A 22452-nucleotide genomic window follows, 5' to 3' on the forward strand; every position below is an offset into this window, starting at 1 on the left:
CAACCTGTCGCTGTGACGTACCATCTTGAGTCAAAAAGTCATTTCATTTCATTTCATTGTCTCACTGGATAACATTGGAATTTTTATGACGGGATGAATGAACTGCATCAGCCAGGCTATGGGGACCGTCAGGCAACTGGCAACATTTTTAGGAGTGTATTCTCAAAAAAGTGTACAGTGGGTCATGTTGTAGTTGTAAAAGTAAGTAAACACTTTGCTGAAAGCATGTAACACTACACATTTATTGGGTAATCTTCATGGATGCACACAAATATATATGTTTTATATTTAGTCTATCATGTTTATTGCTTTATCAGGGGGTAGTTAGAGAGATAGATAATACCTTTACACAATAACTGTAATTAACATGATAAATTAATTCGCATTTGTAAATGCTCTTTAGATTGCAACAAAAGAGAAGCCTGAAGCGGAAGTAGAGTCAGCTGAAATAACTATCAGTGACGATGACACACCTCCTAAAGTATGTATTATAAAATATGCAATTACATTTAAAAAAATGTTTTTACCATATTTTTAAATTGATTCATTTATTTGTTTCTGGCACAGACTGAGACAGAGGAGGAACAATCTGACACTGAAAGAATGGTAGTATGTTACCATTATTAATGAATGAGTGAATGAACGGATTAATTAATTAATAATTGAATCAATGGATGAAGCAGTTATATAGCATTTTACTACAGTATGTACAACTGTACACCCGAAGTACTTTACAATCCTACACCAGTGTGCAGCATCCACTTGGATGACAACAGAGCCAGTGCGCTCAAAGTAGTTATAGCTTGAGAGTAAAATATTTTGAGTTAAAATATTTTGTCTTTATGTGTCTTTATGTCTTTATGTAAAATATGTAATGTGTTTACGTTACATATTTTTCTGTTTTTATTTTGTTTCTTTTCATATATGGGCCATGGGAACTTGATCTAAGGTGCTCCCCTTATACAATTAATTCTTACATCCTACTTTAATAATTTGCTAGCAGACTCATACAGAAGAACAGGTTGCTGACAATCCTCATAAGGAAGGAACTACTGCCGCAATGACCATTTCTGATGAAACACCTGTTGAGACATGTACCATAAAGATGTCCAATGTTGTCATAATAATTAATTATTCAATTATATTTATTTACTACATGTCCTCTACTATTTTAAGATGTAGATTAAAACAAGAAATAATTGAAAAGTAAAAGTTTTGTGTGTACCCAATGTGTTATGTAGCTGGTTTCAATTATATATTTTCAACAGAAATGTACACCTTAAAATGTATTACAGGAACGCGAATGCTTATCACAGCAACTTGGGGCTTGCTGCTATCAAAGGGTCGGAAACCAGTAAGAATATCTATCCGTCTGTCTGTCTGTTTGTACAGTATTGTTCAAAATAATAGCAGTACAATGTGACTAACCAGAATAATCAAGGTTTTTAGTATATTTTTTATTGCTACGTGGCAAACAAGTTACCAGTAGGTTCAGTAGATTCTCAGAAAACAAATGAGACCCAGCATTCATGATATGCACGCTCTTAAGGCTGTGCAATTGGGCAATTAGTTGAATTAGTTGAAAGGGGTGTGTTCAAAAAAATAGCAGTGTGGCATTCAATCACTGAGGTCATCAATTTTGTGAAGAAACAGGTGTGAATCAGGTGGCCCCTATTTAAGGATGAAGCCAACACTTGTTGAACATGCATTTGAAAGCTGAGGAAAATGGGTCGTTCAAGACATTGTTCATAAGAACAGCGTACTTTGATTAAAAAGTTGATTGGAGATGGGAAAACCTATAAAGAGGTGCAAAAAATGATAGGCTGTTCAGCTAAAATGATCTCAAATGCCTTAAAATGGAGAGCAAAACCAGAGAGACGTGGAAGAAAACGTAAGACAACCATCAAAATGGATAGAAGAATAACCAGAATGGCAAAGGCTCAGCCAATGATCACCTCCAGGATGATCAAAGACAGTCTGGAGTTACCTGTAAGTACTGTGACAGTTAGAAGACGTCTGTGTGAAGCTAATCTATTTTCAAGAATCCCCCGCAAAGTCCCTCTGATAAAAAAAAAGGCATGTGCAGAAGAGGTTACAATTTGCCAAAGAACACATCAACTGGCCTAAAGAGAAATGGAGGAACATTTTGTGGACTGATGAGAGTAAAATTGTTCTTTTTGGGTCCAAGGGCCACAGGCAGTTTGTGAGACGACCCCCAAACTCTGAATTCAAGCCACAGTACACAGTGAAGACAGTGAAGCATGGAGGTGCAAGCATCATGATATGGGCATGTTTCTCCTACTATGGTGTTGGGCCTATTTATCACATACCAGGGATCATGGATCAGTTTGCATATGTTAAAATACTTGAAGAGGTCATGTTGCCCTATGCTGAAGAGGACATGCCCTTGAAATGGTTGTTTCAACAAGACAATGACCCAAAACACACTAGTAAACGGGCAAAGTCTTGGTTCCAAACCAACAAAATTAATGTTATGGAGTGGCCAGCCCAATCTCCAGACCTTAATCCAATTGAGAACTTGTGGGGTGATATCAAAAATGCTGTTTCTGAAGCAAAACCAAGAAATGTGAATGAATTGTGGAATGTTGTTAAAGAATCATGGAGTGGAATAACAGCTGAGAGGTGCCACAAGTTGGTTGACTCCATGCCACACAGATGTCAAGCAGTTTTAAAAAACTGTGGTCATACAACTAAATATTAGTTAAGTGATTCACAGGATTGCTAAATCCCAGAAGAAAAAAAATGTTTGTACAAAATAGTTTTGAGTTTGTACACTCAAAGGTAGACACTGCTATTTTTTTGAACACACCCCTTTCAACTAATTGCCCAATTGCACAGCCTTAAGAGCGTGCATATCATGAATGCTGGGTCTTGTTTGTTTTCTGAGAATCTACTGAACCTACTGGTAACTTGTTTGCCACGTAGCAATAAAAAATAAACTAAAAACCTTGATTATTCTGGTTAGTCACATTGTACTGCTATTATTTTGAACAATACTGTATGTGTGTGCATACGTGTATGCATGTATGTACATATAAATGTATATATATTTATATGTGTGTGTGTGTGTGTGTATATATAGTGCTTAATGAATTTATTGGAGCAGTTGTCATATTAGAGAAAACACAAGTATTTTTTAAAATCTGTCAATTGCTTAATCATTACAATTCATTTGTAATTTATTAGTAAAATAAACTCAAGCAACCTACAGTTCTGAAATGATTGAGTCTGGGTTTGAAACAACTTGAATTAGGGGTTTTACACCCAATTTTGACATGGTACACTCAACTTCTCTGAGAGGACAGAAATGAATAAAATTTAACATTCATCCTTTACAATTTAATTTTTCAATTAATGAATGCAAATAAAGTTAGCTTAATAGGAATAGGTGTTTTAATCTTTCAGCACAATTTAGCCGTAGCATATATTATTTCACTTTGCTTTGCATGAGCAGAACACAGCAAGATGCAGTAATTATTGTGCTCTGAAATTCGTGTATTAAGCACCCAGCATCATGGTCTACTGCCATGTCCATGGTTCATAAATAATTATATCTCTCTTCCTTTCTCTTATCAAAGTAAATTATACAATTCATGGATAACAACAGCGATACTACAATATTTTAGCATTAGAAAAACTACTGTGAATACATAACTAACTTATACAGTAATAACACAAATGACAGTATATTGTATTTGTGAAGCACTACACATACAGACATACATACATATACAACAAATAAATATGTATAAAGATTGACCTGTTTGTTTCCACTTACAGAACCATGAACTCTGAGGTGAGGAATGTGCCATGGATACAGTGCGATTCCTGTCATGGTTGGCTTCACACAGACTGTGCAGGAATACATCTAACTGAACTAGGCACTGATTCTTCATTTAACTGTGGATGTCAAATGAAACTGCCCTATCATTTAAAAAGGTTGGTCGGTTTATACCTTGCTCACTTATGTTTCCTTGATGTTACACACAATCTAAGATGGAATATCTGCATTTTTATTATAGAACAAGGGCTGTTGCGAAAGAATGCTTACTGGAATCTGTCTTGACAGACGAAGAGATTCAAGTAAGTTTTTTATATTTAGAAAACTGAGCAAAGATTACTACCAGTAAAGAATGCAATACATGACATGTTTTCAAATAAACAGAAGTTGGCAATATAAGGTTTAAAATTCTATTTTGTTCTTTCTTGATTCACAGAAACTTGCACATGATCTTAGAGCTGGGGTGTTACGGTCAAATAGAATGTTTCTTAAACAACATCCCAATTTTAGTCTCAAATTCAAACAAAACAGAGAAGCCCTAATCAGTATTTTCACTGAAAAACAGGTATGAGTCATGATGATGATTGTTGTTGTTGTTATTAATGTATTGTAATAGAAAGAAATTTCAATAATAATTCTAAAAATTGTCTTGTGAATATTAACATTATATTTTGAATATACCTTGAACAGACAACTGCCATAATCTATAGAGTGCATGCTGTAATGCGCCACAACAAGGGAGACTTGACACAACTTTCGTTTAATTTAGAAGTGATGACACCTGAGGTAATTATTCAATTTATTATTGCTTTATCATGATGCATTTTTGTTAATATCCATTAATGCTATGTGCCACATTAGACTCCTTTACATTTTATAGTTAACTGTGTCCATTCTGAGAAAGCTAGAAGGATTTAACCGCTATCAAGCAGAAAAGGCTTTTTTAAGCCACATTATTTTTGAAGGTAACATTTCACTCACAGTCATGGAAGTATTATGTTTCACAAGGTGTCAAATGTTCTGTTTATTAACATTGGTAACACTGGTACCCAATAATAGCAATGGGTAGTTACTTCAAAGTCTTACAACACACCCACAAAAACAATGTTAGAGCCTCAAAACAGGGTGAAAAAACAGAGATTCTTAACTAATTATGTTTTTACAAATTTTGTATTTTACGTAAGACCTCACTAACGCTATTAGTGGACCGCAGAGAAAAACACATTTGCCAGTTCATTTCCCCTAATGAATAGAAAACAGACAATTTTTTTTTTTTTTTACATTTACATGAAATGATCATAAAAAAATAATAACTAATTATGTTATCATGTCTTTTCATTATGTGAAGATGAAAACACCCAGAAAGAACTGGAAGACTGAAGACTGGCTGAGTGCCTACAATCCAGGAATGATAATTATGAGCAAAACAGCTGAAATAGGTCTCCTCATGATTACATAATACAAGGGTAATGTATCTTTTCGAAAAGTATGTTTTTTACCACAAATGTTTAATATGTAATATCCACTGAAAAGATGTTTGAAGAACACTGTACAGAAATTGTTGTAAAAAGTTCTTACTGTTGAAAGTTCTTACTGTTGAAAGTTCTTATTGTTGAAAGTTCTTACTGTTGAAAGTTCTTACTGTTGAAAGTTCTTACTGTTGAAAGTTCTTACTGTTGAAAGTTCTTATTGTTGAAAGTTCTTACTGTTGAAAGTTCTTACTGTTGAAAGTTCTTATTGTTGAAAGTTCTTACTGTTGAAAGTTCTTACTGTTGAAAGTTCTTACTGTTGAAAGTTCTTATTGTTGAAAGTTCTTACTGTTGAAAGTTCTTACTGTTGAAAGTTCTTATTGTTGAAAGTTCTTACTGTTGAAAGTTCTTACTGTTGAAAGTTCTTATTGTTGAAAGTTCTTACTGTTGAAAGTTCTTACTGTTGAAAGTTCTTATTGTTGAAAGTTCTTACTGTTGAAAGGATGTGGAATACATTTTTTTCAAACCTTATGGTGATTCCTGAGATTCATATCATAGACAGATACAGCTTAAGAAAAGTAATAGTAAATTTAAAACAAATCAGCATAAAATATATTGCACCTTAAGAACAGCTGCAGGACTGAAAAAGAAAACTAAACCTATACAACAATGAAACCTACAACATGTTTAAGTGAACCAGTACACAGTAAATTGCTTAAAGTTCAGCTAACTCCTTTTTAATATTAATAAGTCACTTTCTCTATTTAAGTCAGACACTGTACCAGTTTTGATCTACACTGAAGTCCTCTCTGTAGCCAAACATTTACATATTGGATCTTGTAATGTTGCAGTTTAACTGATTAAATTAGAATATTACCTTTTAGTTGAAAAGTTATGAACAGCAAAAAATACTAAGACAGCATCAACACTAAGTACTTTTACTTTGGGATGCTCATCCTGAGGTGACTAGTGATCACTCCAGCTCCAGTGTGGATCAAGCGTCCCACAAAGACTTCAGATGATCTAACACATGGGGACAGATAATGTCAACCCATGCAACAAAGAAAATTTAAAAGGCATATTACAAATAAACTTTATTTATAAATGTAATTGATGTCCTCTATTATTTATAAAGCACTTTGTTTATAATTCTTGATTGATTATTTATAATGGCAAGCATATTCAATCAAATAAATCGAAACACTTTACAATGAGGTGCAATTTGTTAACAATTAGTTAATGCATTAACAGACATAAACTAACAATGAAGAATACCTCTACAACATTTATTAATATTAATTGATGTTAATTTCAGCATTTATTAATAAATTATTATAATAAAATATTGTCTGTTAACATTAATAATGCACATCAAGCTAATACGAATAAGGGTTCTGACCTGAGTAACAGAAACATTACAAATGATAAATGCTGAAATACTACAATGCAATTTTTTTGTTAATGTTAGCTAATGCATTTTAGCTGATGTTAACTAACAGCACCATATTGTAAAGTATTCATTTTTTTAATAATATTATGTTAAAAATAAAATCATTAAAATTAGCTTTTCTGTAGCTCAGCGATAAGAGCATTGTGTTAACGATACAAAGGATGTGGGTTCGATCCCTGGGCATTGCACATACCGAAGTATAAATGCAATATAGGTCGCTTTGGATAAAAGTGTCTGCCAAATGCATAAATGTATATGTAAATATTAGCCATAGCTCAGAAGTTATTTTGTTTTAGAACGTTTTAACGTTTTTATGTACAGTAGGATATATAAAATTTAAAATAATGATAACATCCTCTATGATAATATAAACAGAATTATTTTTTATAATGTTGAGTTTTCTAATCCTTTTTGTGATATAATTTGCAGCACCTTGGACAGCGACAGAATCATCCCTGCTTTTGCATTAACCATTGACATTGGCCAATTGAAGAGTATTGTGAGATATGCCAACTTCAGGGGTCCATAACTTCAAAATGCTACAGTAAAAATGTCTGCTTTTTGGCTAGGTGGTAGTCAAGGATACTGGGTATAACCCCTATGTGGAACTTTCAACACACCCTTAAAAGTTTTTGAGATGTAGCATCTTAAAATGACTCATACGTGCAACGGTTCATTGAAGAGTATTGTGAGATGTGCCAACTTCAGGGGTCCTTAACTTCAAAATGCTACAGTAAAAATGTCTGCTTTTTGGCTAGGTGGTAGTCAAGGATACTGGGTATAACCCCTATGTGGAACTTTTAACGCACACTTAAAAGTTTTTGAGATGTAGCACCTCAAAATGTCCCATGAGTGCAACGGTCCATTGAAGAGTATTGTGAGATGTGCCAACTTCAGGGGTCCATAACTTCAAAATGCTACAGTAAAAATGTCTGCTTTTTGGCTATGTGGTAGTCAAGAATACTGGGTATATCCCCTAGGTGGAACTTTCAACGCACCCATAAAAGTTTTTGAGATGTAGCATCTCAAAGTGACCCATAAGTGCGACGGGCCATTGAAGAGTATTGTGAGATGTGCCAACTTCAGGGGTCCATTACTTCAAAATGCTACAGTAAAAATGTCTGCTTTTTGGCTAGGTGGTAGTCAAGGATACTGGGTATAACCCCTATGTGGAACTTTCAACGCACCCATAAAAGTTTTTGAGATGTAGCATCTCAAAGTGACCCATAAGTGCAACGGTCAATTGAAGAGTATTGTGAGATGTGCCAACTTCAGGGGTCCTTAACTTCAAAATGCTACAGTAAAAATGTCTGCTTTTTGGCTAGGTGGTAGTCAAGGATACTGGGTATAACCCCTATGTGGAACTTTCAACGCACCCTTAAAAGTTTTTGAGATGTAGCACTTCAAAATGACTCATACGTGCACCGGTCCATTGAAGAGTATTGTGAGATGTGCCAACTTCAGGGGTCCATTACTTCAAAATGCTACAGTAAAAATGTCTGTTTTTTGGCTAGGTGGTAGTCAAGGATACTGGGTATAACCTCTAGGTGGAACTTTCAACGCACCCTTAAAAGTTTTTGAGATGTAGCACTTCAAAATGACTCATACGTGCAACGGTCCATTGAAGAGTATTGTGAGATGTGCCAACTTCAGGGGTCCATAACTTCAAAATGCTACAGTAAAAATGTCTGTTTTCGTGCATGACGGTAGTCATCAAGACAAGGTATTACCTAGCTGTGGAGCTTTTAACGCACCATCAAAGACATACTTGTACAAAAACACAGTTCTGACATTAGACATTTTCTGTACATAGAACAATTGACAAGCATTTACATAAATATATATACATGTAACTACATAGAAGTAATATAATGTGTGTATAACGCGCTGGCTGAGACCAAGAAGAGTAAAATAAATTGTATAAGAGCAATTGATCAGAAAAAAATTCAAATAAGCTTTATTTTCCAATTGTGCACACACAGACAAGCAACGTATTGTGGTTTCAGGAGCTCAGAATGAAAAAATACAGTATAGACAAACACAGGAAATGGAAAAAAATATATCTGTTCATTAAAAATAAAATACATCAATGTAGAAAATAATTCATTTACATATTACGAGGTAAGAGGGACAGTTGATGATATATATGCAAAGTATAACAAAACTGTGTATACTATGCTTTTTACAAATATACACGTTATTTACTCAATTTTGCATAAACCGTATTTCATGCTCTACACTAGAATATTGCACTTGCAAACATTTAGGTACTTTTGGATTTGATTAATATTCATGGTGGAGATAGGCTGCCTAAAAACTGTTCTATCAAAGTAATATTGAGGATGGTAAGGGGAGTGGGTGATGGAGGTTCCACGTGAAGTTCACGGTCATCTCAGGGGGCATTCAGCATGATGACTTAGACAGCAAGCAGCACCCCATCCTCTGTGCACTCTCTCTCTCTCTCTCTCTCTCTCTCTCACACACGGGCGTGCGCGCGCACATGCAGACACGTCCACAGACACACACAAGTCCACACACACACAGAAACACACACACAAAACATTTTTTTTTTTAAAAACGTAAAAGAAGAGAAATGCGAGATGGTCCCTAAGCTAAGCGTGAATAAGAAACTGGAAAAGCGGATGCTTCGCGTTTTTAAGGTGGAACGGATAGCGTCAATAAGAAACTGCGAATAAGAAGCTGGATTCAGCCTCGTCAGAAAGTTGCCCCTCCGGTTTTAAAAAAACATAGAAGCACATCAACGCTACCTACATTTGTTTATTCCTTACTCAGAAAACAACACGCGGGCATGGGCGTATATCCCGGGGGTACGGAGGGGACACATCCCCCTTCATCCGAGGGTTGCCCCCCCAAATATATAAAACTCGCACTGTCTATTGTAATAAATATATTTACAGTTGTGTTCAAAATTATTCACTCCCCACTGAAATTGATTGTTTTGGTCGGTTTGACATTGATTATGATCATTCAGTCATCCTGCTTACAATTAAATCAAAGAGGCCCGTGTAGGTCAGACAAATATAACATAACATTTATAATGAAATAATCACAAATGTCTTTTCTGAGCTCACATCATTATCAGTTTTATTCAACCCCCAAGTGACATTCAATCTTAGTAGTTAGTACAACATCCTTTTACAGTTATAACAGCTTTTAAACGTGAAGCATAGCTTGACACAAGTGTAGCACCCTGTTAAATTTATATGTTATTTTGTGTTCTGTTATCAGAATTGCAATATATCCTGAAATATGCGCCAGTTTAATTGTCCCTGGTGTGTAATACATTTTTGTATTAATACGTGTTAATGCGGTTATAATGTGGAGGTGTTGAAATATCCTCGGTTGTGAGTAACCTTTGAACCCTTTGTCATTTTATTTTGTATTGGGTGTCTGGGTGTCAGTTCTGTTTGTTATCCAATCAGTGCCATCTAGAGAGCAGTTGGGAAATCAATCGGGTTGTTTAGGGGGCGGGACTAAAAAAAAATAGAGCGAGACTAAAACCGAGGGTGACAACGAAAAAAGAACCGGAGGGACATTTAAGAGCAAAAGTTAGTTCTAAGTTCTGTATGATTGATATATTACTGGTAATCAAAGTTAAGAGCCTGGGGGGGATTTTTCTTGTTTTTTTGTCTTTTTGTAACCCTACTAAAACGGGAGATTGAGCGTTGTGTTGGAGCTGGTTAAGTGTGTAACAGAGATTCTACTGAACTGCTAATGCATAGCCATGTGCGAACTGCTAATACATAGCCATGTGCGAACTGCTACTATATAGCCAGAAACCCACTTTGCCACCGAGTTTCTGAGTGAGTATGAACATTGTGAACTAAAATGGAATTGACATTTTTGAACAAGATACAGTTAAGCTCATTCGATTTTTGTGAACTTTTGGCTAGTGTGCGTCAGATGCTGCCACACATGTTGCTGCAATAGATGTGCTCGGGATTCGTGCTGCAGGCCGGAGGTGTCGCGTTTGCATATAGACAGACGGAACTTCAGGACGGGTTTTCACATTGAGTATCTCACCATTGGACGGAACGGGTTGAACAGACGGTCACTATAATCTTTCTGTTACCGAGGAATCGTGAGTACAGACAATATTATTTGGAAAATTTTCAACTGAGCTCCAACAAGCGCGCCAACGTTGTGGTACCACAAAACTGAGACATAAAAGTAGAAAAAAAAAACCCGGGGTATGGTTCATTGTTATTTACTTTGAAACATTGGGACATTTTAAAAGGTTAACTCACCTGGTTCTGAAAATAAATGTAAAAATATATAAAACCTTTGTGGTCTGATATTTAAGTGTGTGCGTTTGAAAGGTGATTGTTGTAATTTGTATTTCATGTTTGCAAATAATGGTTAGAGTGGTTAAGTATATGTGCATGGGAGTTTTATGCTCACAGTGGGAAAAACAAAAACAAATGAACACAGTATAGCTATATTTAAGCTAACCAGGCTTCTCTACCCTCTAGTCAGAGTCGCATGCTCGAAGTTTAGTTGCTGTGAAATCCTGATTTCAAATTCTAGTAACCTCTCTCCAATTCATTTCCCATGCACATGATAACTCCTTAAAGTAAAAGAGGAATTGTGTAGGGGGGTTACACGTGGGGGCTCGTCCGGGATTTGTTTACTGTTGTTTTGTTTTTTGTGAGCATGTCATAAAGAGTCAGTGTGAAATGAGGTAGCTTAAAAGCTCTAGAGCCACCTGTGTGTTTCAGTGATTTTTTTTTATTATTGTTATTCTGTGTATGTCAAGCTAATATAACATGGAGTCAGAACAGATTTTCAAATGGTGTGAAGACAAAGGTATTGATCCAAGAAGAGCACTTGTGCTTAGTAGGGTTCCTCTTGGTGTTACTGATGAGACTATGTATAAGGTACTGGATGAGGCAGAAGTTTTCGGTCCCTGTAAAATAAGAGGACGGTGTGTAGAACACGTTAGTAAAAGCCAGTTAGTTTTGGTCGAAACTGTTAATGATATGACTAAGACTGACATACCTGAACAGTTACTAGCTGGGGATGAGTTGGGACCTTGGATAGTCAATGTTACTGAGACCCAGAGTGTTCATGTAACTGGTAAAGAAAACTTCCAGTCCAAGTTGCTGTCATTCTTAGCAAATGAAGGGAAGACACTAGCTGATGTCACAGGCTTACTTACCTCTGTTTCTGCTCCACCCACTGCTCCAGACCTGAACACAAAGCTGGTAAATGCCATCTCCTCACTAGTTGAAAAATGCCAAGCCACGCCTGTAGATGGACAAGGCTATCGCAAACTACGCATGTTCTCAGGTATGAAACCCACTCCACATGGAGAAGAGGAGTATGACGCCTGGGCGGAACAGACCACCCACATGTTGGACGAATGGCAGTGTTCTGATGTTGTCAAGAGACAGAGAGTAGCTGAGAGTCTTAAAGGGGCAGCAGCAGATATTGTCCGAGGTTTGAGAGTCACTAATCCCCAGGCCACTGCCAATGACTATCTTAAAGCCCTTGAAACAGCTTTTGGAACCACAGACAGTGCAGCTGATCTCATGGTAAGGTTTCGTAATACATTCCAGCAAGAAGGTGAGAAATTATCAGCCTACTTACTCAGACTAGACAAGCTATTGCATGCAGTCCATCGTAAAGGTGGAATTGAAGTGATTGACATGAACCGAGCGCGCATTGATCAAGTTGCTAGAGGCTCCCTGGCCCATGACCTCGTAGCCCTTCGCATAAGACTCACTTACAAACTTAAGCCTCCTCCCAGTTTTACTGATTTGCTTCGGGATGTAAGAGAAGAAGAGGAGATGATCCTTGAAAGACCGATTGTAAAGAAGGGTGCGTCTTTAGCTATTGGTAGACGTGCAGAGTGTGCTACAGCCTCAGTTGTACATGTATTGCCAGAGCCTGCGCTAGTCCCTGACGTAGCAGAGAAAGATCCTGCAATAGAGAGTCTAAGGAAAGAATTTCAAGGTCTCAAGACTGATGTTGCACGCCTTCTTTCTGCCTCTGTGACTGCATCAACAAGTGTGTCACAGCAAGTAGACCAGAACCCCAGCCAGAAAGTTACTGGAAATTCATATGCACGTGTGAAGGAGAGGGCTCCCAAACCTCAGTATCGTGCGGATGTCTTTTGCTACAGATGTGGTGAAGATGGTCATTTCCAGCGGGAGTGTCAAAACCCAGAAAATCTCAGAAAAGTGAACAAGCGTCTCTTGAAAGTAAGACCGCCGACGGGAAACATTCCAGGGGCTCAGTAGAGGAACGGCCTGATGCTCCGGAGAAGATACGTTCCACAAGGTGTCACACGCTACCAGAAAAGAAGGTTAACTTGCCAGAGGGTTTAGTTGGACCTAGCTCTATTGTCTCAGTACAAATTGAGGGCATTTACGCCAAAGCGTTACTTGATAGCGGGTCTCAAGTTACCCTACTGTATCGCTCCTTTTATGACAAGTATCTGAAGCACCTGCCTTTGACCCCTATTGAGTGCCTGGAGATTTGGGGCCTCAGCGCAAAGGAGTATCCATATAATGGTTATATGTGCTTGAAGCTTGAGTTTACTGGAGATGTAGTGGGAGTAGCTGAGACCGTAGAAACACTTGTGCTTGTGTGTCCAGATCCGGTCATGAAAGGGGATGTTTCCGTTGTGGTCGGCACGAACACCTCTATAGTTCGAAGACTGTTCCATTCATGCAAAACACATGGAGGAGACCATTTTCTTAACACCCTGGCTGTTCATCCAGTAATAAAAGAAGCTTATGAAAAGTTTCAGGAAACTCCTGACAACACAGCTGAAAAAAAAAGGAACAGTCTGGTTCACACGAGACAAGCCTTACACTCTGCCACCTGGCGGCGTTGCAACTGTTGTTGGTATTCCAAAGTTTCCTGGAGGTCTCTCTAGCCAAGCTGTTCTTATAGACCGTCCGGAGGAGGATTGTTTTCCTGAAGAGCTTCTGGTCATGCCGGTTGTTGAAAAGTCCACTGCTGTCCACTGTCGCCGCATCACAGTCACCATGAGAAATGTGTCCAGTCATAATGTGACATTGAAACGTGGAGTTCCTATTGCTCATCTATTCCCAGTGGATGTAATACATACAGTTCTTGAAAAGGAGGGCCCTAAGCTGTCAACACCTCAATTGTCACCATCCTCTTTCAACTTTGGTGATTCTTCTCTGCCACCTGAGTGGAAGGATCGACTGTGTCAAAAGATGATGGAGAGAAAAGAGGTCTTCTCCTGCAGTGAGTTTGATGTGGGTTGTGCAAAGAGCACACAACACAGCATGCGGGTGACAGATGATAGACCTTTCAGAGAACGTTCTAGACGTTTACCACCAGGAGATTTGGAGGATGTGAGGAAGCATCTGAATGATCTCAAAGAGGCTGGAATCATTTCAGACTCCAGGAGTCCCTATGCTTCTCCAATAGTTGTGGTTCGCAAGAAAAACGGCACCATACGAATGTGTGTGGACTATAGGACGTTAAACAGGAGAACGATTACGGACCAGTATACAGTCCCTGTTGTAGAAGATGCTTTTTCCTGCCTGGGTGGAAGCCAGTGGTTCAGTGTGCTAGACCTCAGAAGCGGCTATTATCAGATCCCTTTAGCTGCTGTTGATAAAGAGAAGACAGCCTTCACTTGCCCAGCAGGGTTTTATCAGTTTGAGCGGATGCCGCAGGGGATTTGTGGGGCCCCGGCCACATTTCAACGAATTATGGAAAGGACTGTTGGTGATATGAACCTACTGGAAGTGCTGGTGTATCTGGATGACGTTATCGTTTTTGGAAGAACATTAGAGGAACACGAACAGCGCCTTCTTAAAGTCCTTGACAGATTGAAGGAGGAAGGATTAAAGATATCATTGGATAAATGTCAGTTCTGCTGCCCCTCTGTTACATACCTTGGTCACATTGAGTCTAGAAATGGCATTGCTACAGACCCTGCAAAGATTGAGGCTGTGAGATCATGGCCACGCCCAGAAAACATCACTGCTCTTCGTTCCTTCCTTGGCTTCTGTGGATATTACAGACGTTTTGTAAAGGATTTCTCCAGAGTCTGTTATCCACTCAACCAGTTGCTTCAGGGCTGCATTGTGGCTTGAAAAACAGGTAAAGGGGCAAAGAAAAATAAGGACATCAAAGAGCAGAGGAAAGCACAAGCAGGCATAGCAACAAAAGATTGGTACCATCCTTCTGAGACTTTTGGGACTAGGTGGGATAAAGACTGTTAGAAAGCATTTGAGGCTTTAAAGAGAAGTCTTACAGAGGCGCCTGTGCTGGCAATTGCCAACCCAAAACTGTCATATGTGCTTCATGTTGATGCGAGCAGAAAAGGATTGGGAGGTGTCCTCTATCAGGATCAGGGAGAAGGTTTGCGCCCAGTTGCTTTTGTCAGCAGAAGCCTATCTCCAGCAGAAAAGAATTATCCGACGCATTAGCTCGAGTTTCTGGCTTTGAAATGGGCTGTTGTCAACAAATTGCATGATTACCTCTATGGAGTCAAGTTTGAGGTCCACACGGATAACAATCCTTTAACTTATGTCTTAACTACAGCTAAACTGGACGCAACAGGGCATCGTTGTTTGGAGGAACTGTCAACATATGATTTTAGTCTGAAGTATCGGCCTGGAAAACAGAACGTGGATGCGGATGCATTGTCACGGCGTCCTCATGCAAACCACAATGCTTCCTATGAGGAGAAGAAAACCCTGATGGCCACCACAGTCCAAGCTGTCTGTCACCTGTCCAAAGTCAGAGTACCTCACTGTCGCCGGGGTAGAGCTGTAGATCTCATGGGTGCATCCAAAGGTGCGGTGCCCAGAGCCTATTGCAACTTGTCCTTTCTGAACACTCAGCAGTTGCCCAAATTGAGCACAGCAGAAATCTCAAATGCACAGCAGAAAGACCCATGCATTGGAGAAGTGTGGCGTGCTATCATTCAGAAAAGTGCCACCCACGCCAACAAAGAGAAACATCCTGATGTGTCATTGTTGTTAAAAGAGTGGGATAAGCTAACAGTCAAAGACTCTGGGTTGTATAGAATAAGCCATCCACCAAACAAACCAGCTCGGCAACAGCTGTTGCTTCCACAGGAGTTCAGAACAACTGTGCTACAGCCGTTGCATGACCAATCGGGCCATTTGGGGTTCGACAAGACATACGGCCTGATACGAGAGAGGTTTTACTGGCCTCGCATGAAAGTTCAGGTTGAACGGTACTGTAAGAGCTGTCCAAGGTGTATTCAGAGGAAGACGCTGCCTAAAAGAGTTGCTGAGTTGTCACATATTAACAGTGATGGACCGATGGATCTCGTCTGTATGGATTTTCTGACGATTGAGCCTGACTCCAGAAATATCTGCAATGTGCTCGTAGTTACAGATCATTACACAAGATATGCTCAAGCTTTTCAACTAAGGATCAAAAGGCATCGACTGTCGCTAAGGTGCTATGGGAACAGTACTTTGTCCACTATGGTTTGCCAAGAAGGATGCACTCAGATCAGGGCAGGGATTTCGAGAGTCGCCTTATCCATGAACTGTTGAGTATGCTTGGCATAAAGAAATCCAGGACCACTCCCTACCACCCTCAGGGTGACCCACAGCCTGAGCGTTTTAACAGAACTCTTCTCGACATGCTTGGGACTTTGGAAACACAAGACAAAAGTAAATGGAGTAAACACCTCAGCCATCTTGTACATGCATAGAACTGCACAGTGAATGAGTCAACAGGCTATTCTCCATATTTTCTAATGTTTGGACGAGAAGCCAGGCTGCCAGTAGATGTGACATTCGGGGTCTCAAGTGATGGCACCTCCACAAAATCCTACTTGAGGTATGTCAGAGACATGAAACGTGAGCTTCAAGCTGCCCATCAATTGGCTGGGAGGATGGCAGAGAAGAAAAATGAAGGGAACAAGCAACGCTATGATCAGAGAGTTCGTTTCTGTCCATTAGATTCAGGGGACAGAGTCTTGATCAGAAACCTGGGTTTACAAGGGAAGCACAAGCTTGCTGATCGGTGGAAGGATACTCCTTACATTGTGGAGAGTCAACTGCCTGGTTTGCCCGTATTCAAGCTGAAGCCAGAGAGTGGACATGGCTCTGAAAAGATACTGCACCGCAATCACATTCTGCCGATCGGACGGGAAGTGCAGCTGCGGCCTCAGATGAATAAGGAGCCTTCGAAACGAAGGAGAGCCAGCAGGCGGCTCAAAGAAAAAAATAAAGAGAACTATGATACTCCTTGCTTACCAGAGCCTGAACAGGATGATAAGATGGAGGTAGCATCTGATTCCGAAGATGAGATGGGGGTATGGCATGACTATCATTTACCACGAGAGTTGCTAGGACCAGAATCTCAAAACATTGATCACTTTGAGCCTTTTAATCTGGATTTGGACCTGGCTGGTTTGATAAGTAACTCAGAAATGAATGAGACAGCTGAAGAACCTGCTGCAGTGGAGGATAATGACCATTTGGTTCAAAATGTGACTGCAGAAGTTGTGAAACGACAAAGAGACACTGAAATACAGACGTCAGACGAAATAGCTGAGAGACTAAATAGTATAACAGAAAGCCCTGACAAGACAACTCGACCTCAGAGACTAAAGAAAGTTCCAACCAGACTAATTTATGACTGTCTAGGGACACCAACGGCAGTAGCCGTTGGTACACATAGTGCTACCGTAGTTGAGATTGATGACAAGAAAGATTCTTTAGTCCTATCTCCTATTAAGAGATATAAAAGTTATTTTTACAAGTGGATAGGTTAAGGGGATTGTTAATAATCTTCCTAACACGATCTGTTAAGAAAATTTGTTTATTTTCTTGAATGTGCTATACGGTGTTAGACATGTCATGAGGGCATGACCATTTTTTTTTTGTGGGGGGAGAATGTAGCACCCTGTTAAATTTATATGTTATTTTGTGTTCTGTTATCAGAATTGCAATATATCCTGAAATATGCGCCAGTTTAATTGTCCCTGGTGTGTAATACATTTTTGTATTAATACGTGTTAATGCGGTTATAATGTGGAGGTGTTGAAATATCCTCGGTTGTGAGTAACCTTTGAACCCTTTGTCATTTTATTTTGTATTGGGTGTCTGGGTGTCAGTTCTGTTTGTTATCCAATCAGTGCCATCTAGAGAGCAGTTGGGAAATCAATCGGGTTGTTTAGGGGGCGGGACTAAAAAAAAATAGAGCGAGACTAAAACCGAGGGTGACAACGAAAAAAGAACCGGAGGGACATTTAAGAGCAAAAGTTAGTTCTAAGTTCTGTATGATTGATATATTACTGGTAATCAAAGTTAAGAGCCTGGGGGGGATTTTTCTTGTTTTTTTGTCTTTTTGTAACCCTACTAAAACGGGAGATTGAGCGTTGTGTTGGAGCTGGTTAAGTGTGTAACAGAGATTCTACTGAACTGCTAATGCATAGCCATGTGCGAACTGCTAATACATAGCCATGTGCGAACTGCTACTATATAGCCAGAAACCCACTTTGCCACTGAGTTTCTGAGTGAGTATGAACATTGTGAACTAAAATGGAATTGACATTTTTGAACAAGATACAGTTAAGCTCATTCGATTTTTGTGAACTTTTGGCTAGTGTGCGTCAGATGCTGCCACACATGTTGCTGCAATAGATGTGCTCGGGATTCGTGCTGCAGGCCGGAGGTGTCGCGTTTGCATATAGACAGACGGAACTTCAGGACGGGTTTTCACATTGAGTATCTCACCATTGGACGGAACGGGTTGAACAGACGGTCACTATAATCTTTCTGTTACCGAGGAATCGTGAGTACAGACAATATTATTTGGAAAATTTTAACTGAGCTCCAACAAGCGCGCCAACGTTGTGGTACCACAAAACTGAGACATAAAAGTAGAAAAAAAAACCCGGGGTATGGTTCATTGTTATTTACTTTGAAACATTGGGACATTTTAAAAGGTTAACTCACCTGGTTCTGAAAATAAATGTAAAAATATATAAAACCTTTGTGGTCTGATATTTAAGTGTGTGCGTTTGAAAGGTGATTGTTGTAATTTGTATTTCATGTTTGCAAATAATGGTTAGAGTGGTTAAGTATATGTGCATGGGAGTTTTATGCTCACAGTGGGAAAAACAAAAACAAATGAACACAGTATAGCTATATTTAAGCTAACCAGGCTTCTCTACCCTCTAGTCAGAGTCGCATGCTCGAAGTTTAGTTGCTGTGAAATCCTGATTTCAAATTCTAGTAACCTCTCTCCAATTCATTTCCCATGCACATGATAACTCCTTAAAGTAAAAGAGGAATTGTGTAGGGGGGTTACACAAGTGTCTTTCAGCGATCTACGGGTATCTTCGCCCATTCATCATGGGCAAAAGCCTCCAGTTCAGTCACATTCTTAGGCTTGCGCACTGCAACTGCTTTCTTTAAGTCCCACCAGAGGTTCTCAATCGGATTTAAGTCTGGTGACTGCGATGGCCACTTCAAATTGTTCCAGCCTTTAATCTGCAACCATGCTCTAGTGGACTTGGAGGTATGCTTGGGATCATTGTCCTGTTGAAAGGTCCAACGTCTTCCAAGCCTCAGGTTTGTGACGGACTGCATCACATTGTCATCCAATATCTCCTGGTACTGAAGAGAATTCATGGTACCTTGCACACGCTGAAGCTTCCCAGTATCTGCAGAAGCAAAACAGCCCCAAAGCATGATTGACCCCCCCGCCATGCTTCACAGTAGGCAAGGTGTTCTTTTCTTCATAGGCCTTGTTCTTCCTCCTCCAAACATAGCGTTGATCCATGGGCCCAAACAGTTCTATTTTTGTTTCATCAGTCCACAGAACACTATCCCAAAACTTCTGTGGTTTGTCCACATGACTTTTGGCATACTGCAGTCGACTCTTCTTATTTTTTGGGGACAGCAAGGGGGTGCGCCTGGGAGTTCTGGCATGGAGGCCTTCATTACACAGGGTGCGCCCTATTGTCTGAGCAGAAACTTCAGTACCCACATCTGACAAATATTTTCTCAGTTCCTCAGCAGTCACACAGGACTTTTCTCCACTCTACGCTTCAGGTAGCGCACAGCAGTCGAAGTCAGCATCTTCTTTCTGCCACGACCAGGTAGCGTTTCAACAGTGCCCTTTGCCTTGAATTTGCAAATAATGCTTCCTATGGTGTCTCTTGGTATGTTTAACATCTTTGCAATCTTCTTATAGCCATTGCCCTTCCTGTGAAGAGTAATCACCTGTTCTCTTGTCTTCCTGGACCATTCTCTTGACCTCACCATGTTTGTAACCACACCAGTAAATGTCTAGAAGGAGCTGAGTATCACAGTCATTTTAAAGCTGCCTAATTGGTGCTTATTAGGCTTTATTGCTGCTCCCTGATATCCACAGGTGTTTGCAATACCTGATTGAAAACACTTCATTGAACCTCTGTTCTTCAGAGTGGTAGTCTTTAAGGGGTTGAATAATTATGTCAATGAAGAATTCACAAAAGAAACATTTACTACTGTATTACAAAACTAATTGTGTAATTAGAAAACAATATAAAAGCAAAAAAAATAATTTTAAGTTTAGAAGCAGTTGAGTTCCCCATCACCTGCCTCACAGTGATTTGGCACACTGCCTGGTCTCCCCCAGAGCTATTTATAGAGAGAATCATGTCTTCTACGTTGACTCCAATGGATCAGTTTTTTCAGTTTCAATTGTTCCCAGAAGTTACAAGAAACGCATGGAACTGCGACTAGACAGACCATCCATCCATCCATCCATCCATTTTCATCCGCTTATCTGGGGCCGTGTTGCGGGGGCAGCAGTCTAAGCAGGGATGCCCAGACTTCCCTCTCCATAGACACTTCCTCCAGCTCTTCCGGGGGGGACACCGAGGCGTTCCTAGGCCAGCCGGGAGACATAGTCCCTCCAGCGTGTCCTAGGTCTTCCCCGGGGTCTCCTCCCGATGGGACATGACCGGAACATAGGTGAGAGTAGGAACGTAGATTGACCGGAAAATCGAGAGCTTCGCCTTGCGGCTCAGCTCCTTCTTCACCACGACAGACTGGTACAGTGACCGCATTACTGCAGAAGCTGCACCGATCCGTCTGTCAATCTCCCGTTCCATCCTTCCCTCACTCGTGAGCAAGACCCCCAGATACTTGAACTCCTCCACTTGAGGCAGGGACTCTCCACCCACCTGAAGTGGGCAAGCCACCCTATTCTGACTATGAACCATGGCCTCAGATTTGGAGGTGCTGATTCTCATCCCAGCCGCTTCACACTCGGCTGCAAACCCTCCCAGTGCATGCCGAAGGTCCTGGTCTGATGGGGCCAGCACGACGACATCATCCGCAAAGAGCAGAGATGAAATCGTGTGGTCCCCAAACCCAACGCCCTCCGGCCCCTGGCTGCGCCTAGAAATTCTGTCCATAAAAATTATGAACAGAACCGATGACAAACGGCAGCCCTGCCGAAGTCCAATATGCAACGGGAACAAGTCTGACTTGCTGCCGGCAATGTGAACCAAGCTCCTGCTCCGGTCGTACAGGGACCGGATAGCCCTTAGCAAAGGGTCCCGAAACCCATACTCCCAGAGCACCCTCCACAAGACGCCGCTAGGGACACAGTCGAATGCCTTCTCCAAATCCACAAAACACATGTGGATAGTTTGGGCAAACTCCCATGAACTCTCCAGCACCCTGGAGAGGGCATAGAGCTGGTCCAGTGTTCCGCGACCGGGACGAAAACCACACTGTTTCTCCTGAATCCGAGGTTCTACCATCGGCCGGATTCTCCTCTCCAGTACCCTGGCATAGACTTTCCCGGGAAGGCTGAGAAGTGTGATCCCCATAGTTGGAGCACACCCTCCAGTCCCCCTTCTTAAAAAGAGGGACCACCACCCCGGTCTGCCAGTCCAAAGGCACTGTCCCCGACCGCCACGCGGTGCTGCAGAGGCGTGTCAGCCAAGACAGCCCAACAACATCCAGAGACTTGAGGTACTCAGGGCGGATCTCATCCACCTCTGGAGCCCTGCCACCGAGGAGTTTGTTGACTACCTCAGTGACTTCAGTCCGGGTGATGGACGAGTCCGCCTCCAAGCCCTCAGCCTCCTAAATGGAAGACGTGACAGCGGGATTGAGGAGATCCTCGAAGTATTCCTTCCGCCGCCCGATGACATCCCCGGTCGAGGTCAACAGCTGCCCCCCTCCACTGTAAACAGCGTTGGTAGGGAACTGCTTGCCCCTCCTGAGGCGCCGGACGGTTTGCCAGAATCTCTTCGAGGCCGACTGATAGTCCTTTTCCATGGCCTCGCCGAACTCCTCCCAGGCCTGAGTTTTTGCCTCCCCAACCACCCGGGCTGCAGTCTGCTTGGCTTGTCGGTACCCAATAGCTGTCTCGGGAGTCCAACCAATCCCCCGCCACATGGCGGCTGAGCTGGGGGGCTAAAAAGGAAACCTACACCAGCCTGCCTCCTCTCACCATGGGCAACTCCAGAGTTGTAAAGAGTTCATCCTCTCTCGAGGAGTGTGGTTCCAGAGCCCAAGCTGTGCGTAGAGGTGATCCCAACTCGTCTAGTCGTAATCTCTGAACCTCAAGCACAATCTCAGGCTCCTTCCCCGCTAGAAAGGTGACGTTCCATGTCCCTAGAGCTAAGTTCTGCGTCCAGGGATCGGGTTGTCGAGGCCCCTGCCTTCGACTGCCTCCCGATCCACAAAGCACCGGCCCATTACGGTCCCTCCTGCAGGTGTTGC

At 40.9% G+C, this 22452-nt stretch overlaps 2 protein-coding genes across 2 annotated transcripts; both read left to right on the forward strand.

Annotated features, from left to right (window-relative positions):
• The first annotated feature begins 13 nt into the window (after positions 1-13).
• On the forward strand, positions 14-5223 carry LOC130428992 (uncharacterized). Its single transcript, XM_056757321.1, has 10 exons — positions 14-201; positions 404-481; positions 568-606; positions 1296-1354; positions 3802-3960; positions 4044-4104; positions 4239-4367; positions 4493-4588; positions 4683-4767; positions 5151-5223. The coding sequence occupies exons 1-10, from the start codon at positions 94-96 to the stop codon at positions 5180-5182; spliced, it is 846 nt and encodes a 281-aa protein (XP_056613299.1). The 5' UTR covers positions 14-93; the 3' UTR covers positions 5183-5223.
• Positions 5224-11721: 6498 nt separating this feature from the next.
• On the forward strand, positions 11722-12984 carry LOC130428121 (paraneoplastic antigen Ma1 homolog). The gene has a single exon (XM_056755986.1). It carries the CDS (start codon positions 11722-11724, stop codon positions 12982-12984), a length of 1263 nt encoding a protein of 420 aa, XP_056611964.1.
• The last annotated feature ends 9468 nt before the right edge of the window (positions 12985-22452 follow it).

This window comes from Triplophysa dalaica, chromosome 9, assembly GCF_015846415.1.
Source record: "Triplophysa dalaica isolate WHDGS20190420 chromosome 9, ASM1584641v1, whole genome shotgun sequence".
NCBI lineage: Eukaryota > Metazoa > Chordata > Actinopteri > Cypriniformes > Nemacheilidae > Triplophysa > Triplophysa dalaica.

Bases quoted from the DNA above. Each gene is read 5' to 3' on its own strand.
- LOC130428992 (XM_056757321.1), top strand. From the start codon at position 94: ATGAATGAACTGCATCAGCCAGGCTATGGGGACCGTCAGGCAACTGGC. The intron at 202-403 runs GTAAGTAAACAC...AATGCTCTTTAG, and splicing joins GTCATGTTGTAGTTGTAAAA to ATTGCAACAAAAGAGAAGCC. The intron at 482-567 runs GTATGTATTATA...TTTCTGGCACAG, and splicing joins ACGATGACACACCTCCTAAA to ACTGAGACAGAGGAGGAACA.
- LOC130428121 (XM_056755986.1), top strand. From the start codon at position 11,722: ATGACTAAGACTGACATACCTGAACAGTTACTAGCTGGGGATGAGTTG.